The sequence below is a fragment of the Pseudoliparis swirei genome, chromosome 6 (assembly GCF_029220125.1).
Source record: "Pseudoliparis swirei isolate HS2019 ecotype Mariana Trench chromosome 6, NWPU_hadal_v1, whole genome shotgun sequence".
NCBI classification, from domain to species: domain Eukaryota; kingdom Metazoa; phylum Chordata; class Actinopteri; order Perciformes; family Liparidae; genus Pseudoliparis; species Pseudoliparis swirei.
In genome coordinates, this window is record NC_079393.1 from 6,663,344 (window position 1) to 6,680,850 (window position 17,507).

Sequence of the window (17,507 nt, forward strand, 5' to 3'; positions counted from 1 at the left end):
GCCTCACCTGTGAGGTGGGAGGTCCTTTGTGATTTACTGAGTGTTCATTGGTTGTTTTTTTTCCCAAAATGTTGACAGACAAAAACGGATTGACCAATCACAGTGAAGATTTCGTGTGACGAGTTATTTCCGCGCCGCGTCACCCGACAGGTCGCCCCTCCGTGTCTCTGTGTATCAGAGGGGAGACGGGAGGAAGGAGGAGCAGGAGGAAACCCGACTGATTCATCCACGAGTTTAAACTGATTTCTGATCCTTATTTTCTCGGAGAAATAATTGTTTTTAAAACGGAAACAGTGTTAAACCGTACTGCCGCGGTCTGACACTCGGTTTGAGTGTAAAAACTTCAACGAACACCGGAAGTAAACAAAGTTGCGTTAATTGCGTTAAAATATTTTAGTGCAGTTATATACATGACCTCATCATACAGCACACCCCCAGCCGGTCCTTACGGTCAGCTGACCAGGGGCTCCTGGCAGTGCCGCGCACACGATTAAAAACAAAAGGCGATCGGTCCTTTGCTGCAGTGGCCCCACGCCTGTGGAACACACTTCCGCAGGTGTTGAGAGCAGCTCAGTCCGAAAATAGCTTCAGAAATCAGCTAAAAACACATCTCTACAAACAGGCATTTCTGGGTTAGGTTTCTGTGTGTTATCGGTTTTCTGCTCTCTATGTTTAATTTATTGTTTGTTGGTTTCTTCTACTGCGTTTGTGACTGCTCAAAAGTCTTGTGTACTGGAGGTAATGCACCCGCAATTTGTAATGTAGCACTGGCTTCTGCACCTTGCTGCTATGCTTAACATGATGATATTGATGATGTTGTACTGTTTTTATTGTTTTTATTGTAAAGCACTCTGTGTATTCGTACTGCGAAGGGCGCTATATAAATAAACTTTTATTTACTTACTTACTTACTTAACGCTGCGAAATTAATCGCATAGATTAACGCGTTAACGCTGACAGCCCTAATATATGTGAAACGATGAAAATTTTTAATCGGATTAATCACAGGTTTTTGTGGGTTAATCATGATTAATCACATATTACCGATATTCTCGGTATATTTTGTGAGAACATAGAGATTTATGACAAAAGACGGATATATACATTTATACATTCTTCTATACAATGGTGCTGCAACTCAGCAGTTATTTAGCAGTTTTCTTCCATATGGAACATTAATACATCTTCATCCTAAACAGAATGTTTAACCCTCCTGTTACCTTTCGGGTCAATTTGACCCCATTCAATGTTTAATGTCGGTGTTCTTTGGGGTCAATTTGACCCCAGGCTGTTTTTCACTGTGTCAAACATATAAGAAATATCAACTTTTTATTTATTTAAAGGGCTATTTAGGTAGTCAACAAACAAACATAAAGTACCTCACACTTAAACTTGGGAAGCAATATTAATTCTAATAATTTTCTGGAGGTTTTAATTGCTGGGGTCAAATTGACCCCGAGGGTAAAATATGTTAGTAAATGTAAAGGTAACAGGAGGGTTAAACAGAACATTTTTCTCTTGTTTGTCAACCATTAACTCCACCATGATACAATCTAAAGGCCTCTAGTCTTCCTCTAGCAGCTGCTGAGGCAAACTGACTGTGTGGGTTTTCTTCATGAACTGGGCCGTGATGAAAGGGACGGCGGGGACACCGCTGCAAAGCTGAAACCTCACCGGCCCGGACACGGGGACAGATTGACAAGTGACTTTTTTTTTGCTCGGTCCCGATGCGCGCGCACGGAGCTCTGCGGCGCGCGAGACGGAGATCGATAAGTGTTAACGCAACGCGAAGAGACAGAAATGACATGCTGCTGTGGAGATACGATCAACAACAGACGTTTAGTTTATTAAAAGAACAAAGACGTGCTATAGAGAACATGTCAGGGGGCGGGCCAATCTCTTTAATGTCATGCGATCTACCAACACTACGCCCAGGGTTGCCAGGTCTGTGTGACAAAACCAGCCCAATGGCCAATCAAAACCAGCCCAAACCAGCCCAATGGCCAATAAAACAAGCCCAAAAAACAAGCCCAATATCAGAACTCAAAATATGCCTGTGCCAAACCATATACACTGCTTTTAAAGTCCAACAACATTGCTATCATTTCCAAATGTATTGTAATATCTACAAAGTAACACCAAATGGTTAGTATGCCAGCATTAAAAGCAGTTTTCCCTAAACTGTTATTTCACCTAGGTCCTAAAATGGCCTTGTGTAATTAGATACAGTATATTATCATAAATAAAATATAGCTCTGTGAAGGTGTAGACCAATTCACTGACGGACAAACTAACCTGTTGCTTTGTCTTGAGGCTTTCTCTTCCCTTTTCTCTCTTCCTCCCTGCCTGGACAACATGAATGTATTGTTTTTACTTCATATGCATTTACTGTAGTTAATGCAATACCTTATTTCAACTGAAACACCTTATGTTGCTTCACTATATTTTTATCATATACTTATAGTTCAAACAATGTACGCACTCGACAACTGGAGAACGGAGCAGCATTTCGAATGTGTTTCCCCGTTTTGCTGTGGTTTTGGAGATCACTGTGGTGCGCACGAATCTCGGTTTTGCAGTACCGACAAAAAGCTTTGGTATCATCCCCAGCCACACGTTCTATCCATTCTTTAATTCCGTTTTCACTTTCCCATTCTTTCGTATATTTCTTCCCGTATTTAGCCCACTTACCGGGTGGCATGTTTCTCCAGTGTAGCTAGCTACACTAACTACCAGACCAGAGTTGGGATCGAGCGGGTCGCGGGAGACTGAGAGCGGCGAGAGCTTTAGGTGCGTGTGTGTATGTGGGCGTCTCCCATGTCCATGTGTGTAGTGCTGATCTGGAGTCAGTTTGGTAGGATTTGGGTAGAAATAAATTATTTCATTTAAAATATGGATTTTTATTTAAAGATATTCATGTAATTTGCATGTAAAATAGGTCTACCCGAACCAGCGGACAAGAAATTCAACCCGCGGCAACACTTCAAAAGTAGCCCAATTCCGCGGGAAAACCGCGGACCTGGCAACGCCGCGATCGACTGGCAGGTCGCGATCGACGTGTTGAGACCCTGATCTACAGGAAGTAAAAGTCGTAACAAGGTTTCCGGAGGTGAACCTGCGGAAGGATCATTACCGATGAACAGACCGTCTGCATGAGAGCGGACAGAGTTCAGATTGAAGTGGTGTATTGGAAGCTCATTTTGCAAGTGACTGTTTTTTCGTCCCGACGACCAACAACAGACAGATTGGAAGCTCATTCTGCGCATGCGTTAAATGCGTTAAAAAAACAAAACTAGTTAAACCTGTAATTGAATTAACTTGAGTTAACGCGTTATTTTTCACAGCACTAATATATATATACATGCACTTTAACTTAAACACACGCCACGTGTAACATACACTTTTAACTAAAACACACCACTTGAAGCACACACCCAAACACTTTCACATTATTTGTTGTCTTTCTGTCGTGTTGATTGTTGTTTGTTTGTCATGTCCAAATGTTGCACCTTCCACCAAATAAAATTCCTCGTTTGTGTAAACATTCCTGGCAATAAAACTGTTTCTGATTCTGATTCTGATTCTGATATAAGCTATACAACTGGCCTTCCTTTCAGCTTGAAGTTTGTAGAACAAAATGAATACTTCAAATATTAATCATTATTTCAATTATCTTGTCAATGTCTTGACTACATTTTATATTCATTTGATAAATAAAAGTGTGATTTTTCATGGAAGACACAAAATTGTCTGGGTGACCCCAAACTTTTGAACGATAGTGTATATATGTGTCCCACATGGTCATATATATATATATATATATATATATATATATATATATATATATGTGTGTGTCCCACTACATATGCCAAACATATTTCAAGATTTACGACGACTTTCAAGCAAATATGAGGAAAACATGTTTTTACATCACATTTGTGACGCCTCACTCATTATGTAGAATGTAGATACACATGTTCGTAATGTCGGATTAACATATGTGTGTGGGTGGGTGTATGTGCGTTTGTGTGTGTGCTGAGGGGAAATACAGAGAGGTGAACCACAATAAGCTCTGCAGCCTGAGACTCATTTCAGAGTTCCTGTCTGTTAAGTTTGAAGATTAAGTAGAATTTTTTTTCACACCATCATGCTTGGTGCTCCACAAACAATGTAATAGCTGCCGGGGGACGTTTTAGGATGCACTGAGTACCTATCTCCTTTTTTCTCTCCTTAAGGATGAATTTTCATCTCTCAATCACCACACTAACTCTGCTTCTCTTCCCTCCCGTCTTTTTTTTTTTTATTATCATGGGGTCATCGGACCTATGAGACAGCATAGATCCCTATCTGCCTGATGATCGGTCTCGTCGTGGAATTCTGCTCATGACCACGCCACTGTCCTGTTGAGACTCCGCCCACCTCCTCCCCCACCGCCATCTGCCTGATGGATCGTGGAGGTCTCATCGTGGAATATGCCTACTATGAACTATTCATACACTCTGTCATATTCATTGAATGTATTTTAACTCTAAATCTGTCCTTCTGTATCTATTGCACCTGTCGATCCTAGGAGAGGATCCTCCTCTGTTGCTCTCCTGCAGGTTTCTTCCTTTTTTCCCCCCTGAAGGGTTATTTGGGAGTTTTTCCTGGTCCGATGTGAGGTTTTGGGGCAGGGATGTCTATGTGTACAGATTGTAAAGCACTCCGAGACAAATTTGTAATTTGTGAAATTGGGCTATACAAATAAACTGAATTGAATTGAATTGAATTAATATTATTATAATTCAATTGCAACACATCTGTATGTATTGCAATAAAGATCACATCCGTTTGTTTCTGAGGCGTTAACACAAACTGGAAACTACTGAAGACGACAATCAGGGATCATTCTGAATTACCACAGAATGAGTGTTGACATGACAGCTTTGGATTTGATTTGACGGACTTTGTTTGGTTATGAACTAAGAATTTGGCCTTAAGTACATTTTAAATACTGCAGATTTCAAAACTAAAAGATATTTTGTTTTAAAAGGTTTTAATCTCAGTGAAAAAAACAGTTTATTCTTAATGTTTATCTAGTATAATGTGTTTAATGTAATGCCTGGTGACGACTTGTATCAGTTGAGGAGTCAATGCTTTTAGAAATGCTTATTTTCAGATCATCTGTATGTCCTCATTGCTGTTGCACAGAATCCTGCATCACAAAGAGTCAAAGTAACAATAAATTAAACAATATAGAAACAATTTTCAAAGCATACGTGTCGCATAATAAAGTATACAGCAGTGAAATGGTCAAGAATGACTTATTTATATCTTAACTGGTTTGGCTGCAGAGATAATTTATCTGTTGTAAAGGTCAAAATTATCAAAAATAACAATCTAGATGTTAACTTAAACACAAGTCACATTAAATTGTACATCTTCTCCAAAACTGGACCCATGTACAGGGTTACATTTCAGGTGACGGAATAAGTGTGCTAGAACTGTATATACAAACATGATAATAATGTGATACAATAATAATACATATTTTATTAGGGCAGATCTTTTTGAACTTAACTTTTTATTTTGTTATATATATATATATATATATATATATATATATATATATATGCAGGGGTGCATATAACTTTTTCAGTGAGTTACTCAGGTGAGTACCGGTAGATGGTGTTTGGTACTCACTGTTAATGCGACACGTAGAGACAGAGTGACATGCTGCTGTGTAGAGATGATCAATATCAGATCGGTCAACTACGCAAAGGCGGGAAGTAACACAAGTGGCATTACGCATTGTTGATTATCTTCGCGCATGCGCACCTACATACCAGTTATGTGCACCTCTGAATATATATCACAGGCTTTTATTTTGACTTTCATGTTAAGCACTTCCGTTCTAGCGTTTTTGGTTTCAGACAGAAACGGAATACACAAGTATGTTTCCGTGTTTCCGTTTTTGGTTTCAAACGGTAAACGAAGAAACCACGTTATTTCCGTATTCCGTAATTTGAATGAGAAGAAAAAAAAGACGAACAAGGCCTACACGGGCAGACGAGGTCAACCATGGAAACATTGTCACATGACATCTTTGCTCTCTGGTTCTGTGACGTCGCTAGTGACGTCACGGACCACCGAAACAGAGTTTATGTAAAGAAGTGAATTGGCAGAAACCCCCACCACGACGTGTGGTAAGAGAGGTAATGGGGTGTGGGGCTCTGTGAGATTCACAGAAAGGGTGGGTGGGAAGGCGATTCTCGAATCGCCAAGGTCCAAAAGATAAGAGGAACAAAAATGGAATTAATTTCTTACATAAAGAAATTAAAGAAATTAAAAACGTGTTCAAGTGCGTTGTCTTTTTGAATGCATTTTTATTCCTTTTTATTCCTTTTTAGTCGTGGATGTATTCAAAATGTATTTGCAGAAGTATTACAGGAATCATCCCCAATAGTGTGGTCTTTGTTTGTTAAAAATTGCAAATGTAGCGTTTTGACACAATTACATTACTTTTGTTCCTCTTTTTTTCCACTTTCACTTTTGAACCGGAAGTCTTGGAAACAATAAATATGTCATTCTTGGACCAGATGGATCGACCCATATAAGCCACACCCATAGGTCGTTTTAATTCTATTTTTAATTGTTTGTCATTAGTGTTATTTTGTTGCTGCTTTTCCTACAGAGTTGGAGCAATCGTCCCCACATTTAGTTCAGAACATCCTGGACTTTTTGATTTTAAATGCTTCATTCAGTTTTGCTTTCGCTGTCCCTCTGAGTTTTTTTCTCAAATGCTGGGCTCAAGGTTTACAGCATATTTACTTTGTGCTTTTGCGACCACATTAGATATGATGTCTGAGTAACCATGTTGTTTAGCCACGAGGTAGCGCTGCAGCAGCAGCAGCAGCATCTATACATTTATGAATCTGACTGTGAGTGTGTGTGAGAGGGATGCTACAGCTAACTCAGCATTACATTTGAACAATGTGACGGTGAAGACTAATAATTAGCAATATCCTGGTCCCGGTGGGAGTCACGACACTTCCTGCACAGCCTCTGAGATGCCGTGGAGTCTGTGTTGTTGTTGTTGTTGTTGTTGTTGTTGTTCAGACAATGTTGGTTGTTGTGTTAAACTGACTGCTGTAGGAAAATGAAGTGGGTGCTAAATGTGAAAATGAAGCTGCAAGCTCCAGGTATCGCAACAGGCAGCACAGGGTCAAGAAATGAACTGCTTTGAGTGTTTATTTTCCTTATTTGGGTGTTATTGTGCCTCCAGAAAAATAAAAAATAAAAATGTAATACATCTTCTAATACATGAGTTTTATTATCCGTTTCATTTGCTTGAATTATTGAACCACCAGTCTTACAATTAACGCAAACCCCATTTATATTTCTATAGGTACTGAGATATGTGGGTTCACTTTCTACGGTTATTATCCATATTCGTTGAATCAAAAGAAAAAATATCTTTTATGACGAAGCAGCATCACTCTTAGAAAAAAACTGCCGGATCTTTATGTTGCCCAGGAATATGACAATAAACAGGAAGTTGAGAAATTAAGAAAGGCAGGTGACTTGAGACCTTGGTTGAGAAAAAAAAAAGGTTTTATTGGACCACCTGATCATTATTCTGGGTTGTTTCCCAAAAGACACAAATGGAAATCACCTTTCATATTGGATGTACAACAACCAGCTTACCGTCTACCAGACTAAGAGCAGGAGAAATTATGAAAGGGAAATAATTACATTTAAGGCGCCCTGATAACTAGAAACCATGCATCCTAAATGTGAAGGTAACACATTTATGGATTATCACAAGGCAGCAGTAAGCAACCACCTGGGAGACAGTGGGTCAGCTGCTTCTGCGGTGTTCGCCCAAGAAACAGCAGAATGAGGTGGAATTATAAATATGATAACAGCAACAACTCTGCACAGACACATTACTTTGATTAATCTATAGTATGAACTGTGTTGCATTAAACAATGCAACGATTAAGTGACAAGTTGATTCTTGCTGTGTACACACACACACACACACATATATATATATATATATATATATAAATATAATATATATATATATGAATATTAAGCTTCCTGTAGTCACCATTGTCGCTAACATATCCAGGTTTATTTATTAGTATTTATATTTATTTATTAATATTCTTCTAATGTTACCCTGCTATGTGTTTGCATCATAGAACACTGTAAATACGAATATATTATATATATATATATATTTTAATTTTTTTTTATACTTGATATTTTATTTAGGTATTTTTACAGAAATACAACCTTCAAAAGTAAGAATGCATAATAATAATAACACATACAAATAAAGTAAAAATTAACCATGCATCTGGCCACAAGGAAACACAAAAATACAAATGTTAAAGCAGGAAAATAATTATGAATAAGGAAGCAACAAAACAAATCAAATATTTTGATATATGTATTATATGTATCACTCTCTCAACCCAGTAAATATCAGACCAGAGGGTCACTTACAAGAGTTACTGCCCTCTGGTGGGCTGTTGAGGTATGACAATCGGAGTTGAGTTTTATGTGAACTCAAATTCACTGTCATAATTTAGTGTTTATTTATTTTTCATATCAAAGTTGTGACAAGATAAGGGGGAACATGTGATCTTCCAGAGGCCGGGCCAACCCGAGGGACCAGGTGCTCTGTCTCGGTCTCCTCCCGGATCACCGGCTGCGTTCCAGACCTGCTCCTGCGGTCGGGCTCCGCCCTGAAGCTGGAGGCCCCCGGATATCATCACGGAGCAGCTGCACGGCGGCTTGGTAATTAATGTGTTCCTATAGAAACACTCCGGTGGTCCTCGTACCGGTATGAAGAAAAAATAAAAATAAACGATATCTACACTTATTCTATTTTTTAAAGTGATAGGCTAGTCCTATTGTGTATTCTTTGCGGTAGAAGTTGCTAGTTCAATAATGTAAAGTCAACTTTACACAGAAAATATCAAGTACAATATATAATTTCTGGGTTTAAGTCAGCTGAACCTCAGGATCTTATTTACTACATCGGTCCACAAGCTGGTTTTATAAAATCAAGCGATTGGTTGTTCTCTTTATTTCTGCTAACAACTAAATAAATACCTCGTCTACTTCGGGTTATTTCTCAACACGTTCAACTCCTTCAGTGTAACACCATTGTGATTAATGTTGACTTTTCCTGAGCCCTACGTCACTTCCGGTTTTTTAAATGCGAAAATTAGAAAAAGGCACAAAAAAAACTACATTCATGCAAAAACATGAAATGTCCTCACTGTGGGACAAATAAAGGAATATCGAATCAAATCGAACTACCCCTGATCACACACGTGCAAAAAGGAAAATAAGTAATGTGGACGTGACGTCACGTAGACGCCTATAAAACCCTTCTGCCCCGCGCTACGTCTCATGGAGCAGAGTGGCGCAGCGGAAGCGTGCTGGGCCCATAACCCAGAGGTCGATGGATCGAAACCATCCTCTGCTAGCTTTTATTTTTTTTCTCCACATATCTTTTTTCTTTCTCTCAATTCTCGACCATAGATATATTACTGAATGACTTACGTCAACGAAATGAGGAACAAACATGTCTCAATGTGGAGGCACGCTGTGGGTACTAAATGCACGAACCTCATTGGTCGATATATCTGGCGTCTGCTCGTTGGCCAACATGGTGGACACACTGTGCTGCGTCTTAACAGAGCGTGTGCTTCACTGAAACTTGGGGAGCTTCATCCCGGACCTTCATCCAAAAGCTTCCTTCACTCCCCAAAACGGAGCTGGAATCTGTTCAATATAAATGAATCAACATACAGATGTGACAGTGTTGAAGAAAACATGCAGACCTAATTTGGATAATTTAAATAATCATAGCCGGAATCTCCAGACTGGCTGAGGAACAACACAACTCTCAGACAGCTGTTCTTGAGGACTTTGGTATGTGTCCCACCAGAAACACACAATGTACCCAATGTAGGGCCAATTCTTCCCTCAAGTTATTTCCTCTCGAAATGTTTTTTAACTTTATTTTTATTTTTATGGAAGTTTATAATTCCTGACTTCCAATCTAAATGTGTCCCAGTGGAGCTGCTTATGAAAACATAAACACTCGCACACACAACCTTGAACCCTTTACAATCCAGGATGTTTAATTCTACAATAATGCTTTCTATTTGTTAACATCATATATTGCAGTGAGTATAAAGCCAGAGAAGATTTTTACCCCCATGTATTCACCAATAAATATATATATACATATATATATATAAATATATGTATTTCTTTATAAATACACAAACAACATTCACCCAAATTATACATATATATAAATATATATACATATAAATATATATAGATACATATAAATATCTATCTATATATAACTATATGTATATATATATATAAATACATATATGTATTTATTTATAAATACACATACAACATTCACCCAAATTATATATATATATAAATATAAATATAAATATATATAGATACATATAAATATCTATATATATATAACTATATATAACTATATATATATAAATATATATACATATATATAAATATATATACATATATATATATACTGCTAAGCCAATCCTATATCCATTATCAATTTACCTGATAAATGTGATTTTTTCAAATTAATCTATTGGTCATTTTTTCTAAAAGATGTCAACAAATATTGAAAAATGGCCATTATCAGTATTTCTTAGAGCCTATAATGTGACACCCTAAACCCAAACATATTCTGTGAATGATAATCTGATGACAAGCAGCAACTCCTCACATTTTAGAAGCTGAACCAGCGAATTTTTTTGCCATTTTTCTTTTCCTTGAAAAATGACAGAAACTATTAAAGAAAAGGGAGAATCAACTGATCGTTTTTTAAACTAAATTAAAACCAGAGCGGATGATTTCTGTGCATAATTTTCATTACACGTTTTGTAACTGCACATAAATAACAAATGGATTGTCACATATTTTACAAACAGGTTGTAAAATGTATTTCCCTAAGAGACCATGCATATCGCACACTGGGGCCTCTGGCCATCGGAACACCTTCCAATGCCTCTGCTTGTCCTACCTCCACCCAACTCAACCACCTGACCCACACCACCTCTCAGAACTCTGAGGTAGCGGTTGCTTTGGCGGAGGAGACTTTTTCCCCGACTCCCATGTCTCCGTTCGCTGTCTCTCTTTCTGTCTTCCCTCTCATTCCGCCTTCATGTGTCCCTGCATCTCTATTTCAGTCTCTCTCTCTCTCTGCCCCGGCCACATAATGACAGACCTGCCGTGTATCAACGCACCCTGCCCATGCGTCCTCTCCCCGGTCACCTCCCTCTTCACGGGCCTTTTATAAGCCTCTCGTGAAAAGGGCACGACTTTCCAAAAAAAAAGAAGAGGGACAGTGCGCAGGCTTCAGGAAAGGTCTCGATCAGTTTGTAAACCCCCTCCATCCCGAGGATCGTCTGCCTGAACGCTACAACCATGGACAACCACTCGTACAACTTCCCCTCCGACTGCACCCCGCTCACCAACTGTAAGTCTGCCCGGAAACCGGCTGGATCCACCGTGGTGAACATGGACAACGCCGGCAAGAACCCTCCCCGGGACTATCTGGTGTGGTCGCTGTGCAACACCTTGTACGTCAACTTCTGCTGCCTGGGCTTCATGGCGCTCATCTACTCCATCAAGGTGAGGTCGTGGGCTTTTTTTGGGGGGGGGGGGGGTGACATTTCTGTAAAACCTGTCTATTTCACTTTTGACCAGTTCCATGAATCGTGCAAGAAAGTAAAGCGTCAAAAAAAGGAAGAAGATAGAATGAGGGTTAAAGAAGATGTCAAAACAGTGAGCAAATGCAACAACACGAATAATAACAGTCAAGCCGTTGTTCACTGTCATAAAAAAAGAAGCAATTATTTGACATTAATTTGACAAAAAAAAGGAGTATTTTAAAATATTTTGCATTGCACAATTTTACGAGTGCCGTGAAAAGAATCAAACATGCGTCATGCGTTCCAAAAAAAAGTCTTTATTTGACATTAATTTGACAAAAAAAGGAGTATTTTAAAATATTTTGCATTGCACAATTTTACGAGTGCCGTGAAAAGAATCAAACATGCGTCATGTGTTTCCAAAAAAAAGTCATTATTTGACATTAATTTGACAAAAAAATGAGTATTTTAAAATATTTTGCATTGCGCAATTTCCCGAGTGCCAGACTTCAGAGTGATGCCATGAAAACAATCAAACACGCGTCATGGGTTCCACCTGTTTCAGACTCCGCAGACGGTTATATGTATTGTCCATGGCGAGGAGCTGGTGCTCCCCCGACCACAGGAATGGGCAAACAAAAGCTCTTTCAGACTTAAAGACGACTCACAGATCCTCGAAAAAAGAAAGAAAAAAAGGCGTGTGCAAAGCAGGATGAGAACGACTTCATGACTACCTGAAGAAAAAAGGTTTCTTGGAAAAACTCGCCACAAAAAAGGCTGTGCACGTAACACTCTTTATTTAGAAACCGTTCACCTTGGCTCCGCGCTCAAATTAAAGACATGTGACCGGCTGCTCGTCTGGAGAGTTAAAAACGGCGTAATTGGCATCTTCTTAATGGGCGAGTACTCACGGGGAAATTAGAGAGCGCTCGGGAGAGAGACTCGGGATGCATTTAAGGACTCGAGGCTCCGCCCCTCGCTCGGCCTCGGATCGCCGCTCGATGGCCAAATATATGAACCAAATATTTAAAAAAGAAACGCCCGGACGTTATGATGTCCTCCCACGGTTTACAGTGGACACACAGCGTCGTTGTTCCCTCTGGATATAGATTATCTTTAGAAACTGCTCCACCATGAAGCGGAGTCGAAGCTTTTTACGGTCGTCTCCCGTCTTTTATGAAACACACGGATTCTTAATTTCTAGTTCAAACGGACTTCAGTGGTTGCATGGTTTAATGCGAGTGTGTGTGTGTGTGTGTGTGTGTGTGTGTGTGTGTGTGTGTGTCTATAGGCCAGGGACCATAAGACTCAGGGCAACCTGCAGCTGGCCCATGAGTGTTCGGACAAGGCCAAGTGGTACAACATCCTGGCCGCCGGCTGGAACATGCTGATTCCGCTTCTGGCCGTCGGCCTGCTCGTCCTCCTGCTCGTCCACCTCGGCACCTCCGAGGGATCCTTCGACTTCTTCGGAGAGGACGGCTTCCAAAACTTCATGAAGCTGTTCAGCTGGTAGACGGACGGAGGCAAAAAGGGGCGAGAGAGAGAGAGAGAAAACACACAGATGGCCCTCAAAGTTCACACGAACCGGGGTTATCGGATTGTTTAGCCGATCGAAGTCGAGGGGAAATCTGCTCAGCACTAAAATAATCACGATAAATGGTGGGAAAGAAAAGTACGCCTTGGTTTGTGTATGACGAGAATGACGCACCAAAGAATATGACCAATAAAAGACCAAAACAGCTATTATCACAGAGTTACACGTATCAAGAAATGGGATGAAACAACTGATTTTAACACTAACAATGAAAGTGTATGTCTTTCAGTTAAAGCAACAGCGGTTTGATACTTGTGGATCAAAACTGATCAGAATATTTAACGTGAGGCTGTTGGATATCAATATTGGTGCGTTCCTAATTTTAATATCAGTATATATTAGTAAAAAGAGTCTTCATTTCACATCAGACAGCCTGAAATGGAAAAGAGGGGCACACAGATCGACCACCTCACAGCTAGTCTGGGTCATTTCGTCGTTATTTATTGTATTTATGTTGAAATGATCTTTATAGTCCGGTTAGAAAAAGAACAGAGGAGCCGACGTGGGAATGTCACAATGATGACAAATGATAATCAACATTCTCCTCCCAATGACGCATATTTGTCTTCTTTCAGCAGATTTTTTTTTTTTTAACATTCTACATCAGTTTTGGTCATCTTTCGTGTATTTTTAGTATCGTATTGTGCTAAGTGTTCTAATGTTCCATGTAGCTGAATAAACCTGCATACTGTTAACTCAGTGTTGCATTGAAGCAAACCAAACAGCCTTTTATTTTCTCTCTCACGTGATGCTTTTTTTACTCACTCTAGCTAAAATATCTACAAACAACTTCAAGGTCTTCTTATTCGGCTCATGAGCACGAGGGTGAAGAGATGTTCCTACCCAATTATAAAAAAAAGAAAGTAGGGTTTAAGTATGATTCTGAAGGATCGGGCAAGGCTCGTTTTCTTTTTCTTCCTCCCTGTGAGCTACTATATACAGAACATCTGTTTTAGGTGTGTCCTGCAGGGCCGACCACTAAAGAGGAGTCGGCGGCGACGAGGCACGAGGTCATTTCCAGTCAATCTGCTCTCAGTCTGAGGAATTATTGTCATTTTTTACATGTATTCTTCCGCTGCATGGTTCATCATCACAGACGCATGTTGTACACTTTAAAACTTAGAAGGCAAATTAAAACCCCAGAGGCCCGACTTCCACCGATACCAGATAGGGCATGCTAAATCTCATCGATTTAAAAAAAATATCACACAAAAATATGTTATTTGATACAACACGACATTGCACATAATTGCTTGTATTAGTGTTATTAAATAAAGGAGTGGAAGACGGGATGCAGATCAAGGACGATGTGATTGCAGAGGACGGGTGGAGCTTTTTCCTCGCACCTTCCGAGGGGCCGTTGAGCAACGCGGAGACTAAACTTGCCGCTCCATGTCTTTGATGACTTGGGTGTCCCGCTCCTCCAGACCTCCCATCATATTAGCAGCCGCTCCTTTTCTCGCAACTTTATATATACACGCACACAAATCACAGCCTGGAGCTTCCAACTTACTATTTTTCTCCCGCGGTCAGAGGCGAATGTTTTGCAGATGTCTGAGTCGAGGACAATTACAGACTAGGAGCTGGCACTGCAGAGGGAGGGGGCGCTAACGTCTCGCTGCTCTGTTCTGGGAGCTGTTCGCTACACAGCGGATGCCTTTAACCATACCATAATAACCTAAACTTCATCAGGAAAAGGAGTTTTATCAAATGGATTGGGGCCGTTTGTTCACTTTTGGTCAAACGAAGCACAGTGTTCATGGCATTCATGATAAGTAGACAATCAACATCCCTAAAACATGTTGAATACATTTTAAATAACACGTTTAAAAAAAGAAATTCTGCAGTGTGCGTGATCTGGCGCCATCTAGCGGCGAGATTGCAAATATCAACCAACTGCAACTTCTCCTGCCTCAAGCATGTAGAAGAACTACAGTGTAGAAGAACTACAGTGTAGAAGTAGAATAACTACAGTAGGAGAACTACAGTGGAGGAGAACTACAGTGTAGAAGAACTACAGTGTAGAAGTAGAATAACTACAGTAGGAGAACTACAGTGTAGAAGTAGAATAACTACAGTAGGAGAACTACAGTGGAGGAGAACTACAGTGTAGAAGAACTACAGTGTAGAATAACTACAGTGTAGAAGTAGAAGAACTACAATAGGAGAACTACAGTGGAGGAGAAGTTAAAACGCAAATGGACCTCTTCACTACTCACGATAACACAATGATTCTTAATTCTTCCTAAAAAAAACATTATATTCAATTTCTGCCACAAGATCCTCAGAATTGCTTCCGGCTGTTCCTTTAATTTCTTTCACTCCAAGACGAACCAAATATTGTGTCTCAATCCGAATCGATTTAGTCTCAAACATTTGGTCAAATGTAATTCTCCATCTCGCTGAGTATTAGTATAATAGTACTGAAACCAGGGGAAAGTACATTTCTGATCTTATTTGGAAACATTCCCAAAAACTAACAATCAATCAACATATGTTGAAGACATTTTAAATAGCATGTTTAAAAAGAAAAGAAAAGCTGTAGTGTGTGTGATCTGGCGCCATCTAGCGTTGAGATTGCATATTTCAACCAACTGCAACTTCCCCTGCCTCAAGCATGTAGAACTACAGTGTAGTTTAAACCTTACCGGTTCAGCCCATTACGTCATCCGTCCTCTTGTGTGCACACAAGATGGAGCCAGAGGAGAGCTCTGTGAGCATCTGGAGGGTTTATTGTTCTACATTTTAGACTTTGACATTTGAACATAAGTACATGTTGACCCACATGTGGCTTTACATTAAAGTTCACAGGGGTCCCCAAAGATATATGAATGTATACACAAAGGATCCAACAATAATCCCCAAATAGTTTCATGGTAATCTGGTCAGAACAGTAAATAGTAAACATGTGTATTCAGGAGTTTGTCCACATAAATATACATATTTAAAAAATGGATGTTGAAATATGCTGATGATGACATCAGTGGATGTTTCATTATCCCGGTATAGTTGTATATAATGTATCTCAGTGATACCTATTTGAAATATGCAAGGTCATACTCACATGCATCAAATTATAAAATCAAGAAATGTCAGTTAGTAAATGAGTGAAATGATATTTCCTCTGATAATGGGTGCGTACTATAATAGTTCAACTGCCTCCTCTGATAATGGGTGCATATTATAGTGGTTTAACTGGTTCCTCGGGTTTCGAACCCCTTTGTCCCCGTTTCAAGTTCAAATTCAAGTGAAACATTATCAAAAACCGACGAGCATTTTGGGGCCAATTGTGAGCACAAGACTGAAATATGGGATTAGTTATGTTTGTTCTATCTCGTGGAGCGTGTCTGCACCGCGTGGTTACGTATACATCTCAGCTCATTGCAAACTTCCTCTGACCTTTTGTGACCTGCTGGACTTAAAAAGAAAAGAAAAGCAATGGCCTCAACATAGGCTCATAGGGACCTTGTTTATTATAAATGAAAACATACATTTTAAAATCAGGTATGCATCATCTTGGCAGCATCTCAAAAACAGTGACAATGTTCTCAAATATTTAACATAAGTACAATTTTGAGGTAACCGGTACTTTATTTCACACTCCACTACCATCTCAGAGGAAAATATTGTTCTTTTTACTGGTTTATTTAATAATTTACGGGCAATAGTTACTTTGCAGATTCACATTAATGACACTGAATGAGTATTATAGGTTAGGATAACACACTGCCTCATACACATATGATATATAAAGTAACTCAAATGAACTCATAGCCCAAACATCAAAGTGTTGTGCATTAATGACTATAATCCAGTAATTAACATGTGGTATTCTAAAATAGACCCTTTTGCATGAAGTGTGGAATTACTTTAACTTTGGACCTCTTGTTCTTTTACTGATATAAAAAGTAAAGTAAGTAAAAATTGAAAGCAGGGCTTTTACAGTAAGTTCTTTTTATAGTATAGTTTTGCTACTTTTAAGTTAAATATTCAAGCACTTATTGCACTACTGGTCGGTCATTAGTTTTCTGCAGAATTTATAAAAATAAGTAAGGAAATAAGGTAGGGGGGGGGGGTGCTCATTGTAAACAACAACAAAACATAAGAAACTAGAACGGGCACTCGGTAGAGCGCATACCTTGCATATCACAAGATTGGGCATTGAATTATGAACATGTTGGCATTAGTTGCATGCC

The 17,507-nt window shown here is 39.4% G+C and overlaps 1 protein-coding gene, 1 long non-coding RNA gene and 1 other non-coding gene across 3 annotated transcripts; 2 read left to right on the forward strand and 1 right to left on the reverse strand.

Moving 5' to 3' along the window:
* Window positions 1–1,931: 1,931 nt before the first annotated feature.
* LOC130195096 (uncharacterized) lies at window positions 1,932–2,571 on the reverse strand. Its single transcript, XR_008832014.1, has 3 exons — window positions 2,483–2,571; window positions 2,296–2,346; window positions 1,932–1,946 (listed from the first exon to the last, which is right to left on the reverse strand). It is a non-coding gene; the product is annotated as an uncharacterized LOC130195096 (long non-coding RNA).
* A 6,844-nt stretch (window positions 2,572–9,415) lies between these two features.
* On the forward strand, window positions 9,416–9,487 carry trnam-cau (transfer RNA methionine (anticodon CAU)). The gene has a single exon. It is a non-coding gene; the product is annotated as a tRNA-Met (tRNA).
* A 1,858-nt stretch (window positions 9,488–11,345) lies between these two features.
* LOC130195084 (interferon-induced transmembrane protein 5-like) lies at window positions 11,346–14,033 on the forward strand. Its single transcript, XM_056416373.1, has 2 exons — window positions 11,346–11,697; window positions 13,009–14,033. The coding sequence occupies exons 1-2, from the start codon at window positions 11,491–11,493 to the stop codon at window positions 13,228–13,230; spliced, it is 429 nt and encodes a 142-aa protein (XP_056272348.1). The 5' UTR covers window positions 11,346–11,490; the 3' UTR covers window positions 13,231–14,033.
* The last annotated feature ends 3,474 nt before the right edge of the window (window positions 14,034–17,507 follow it).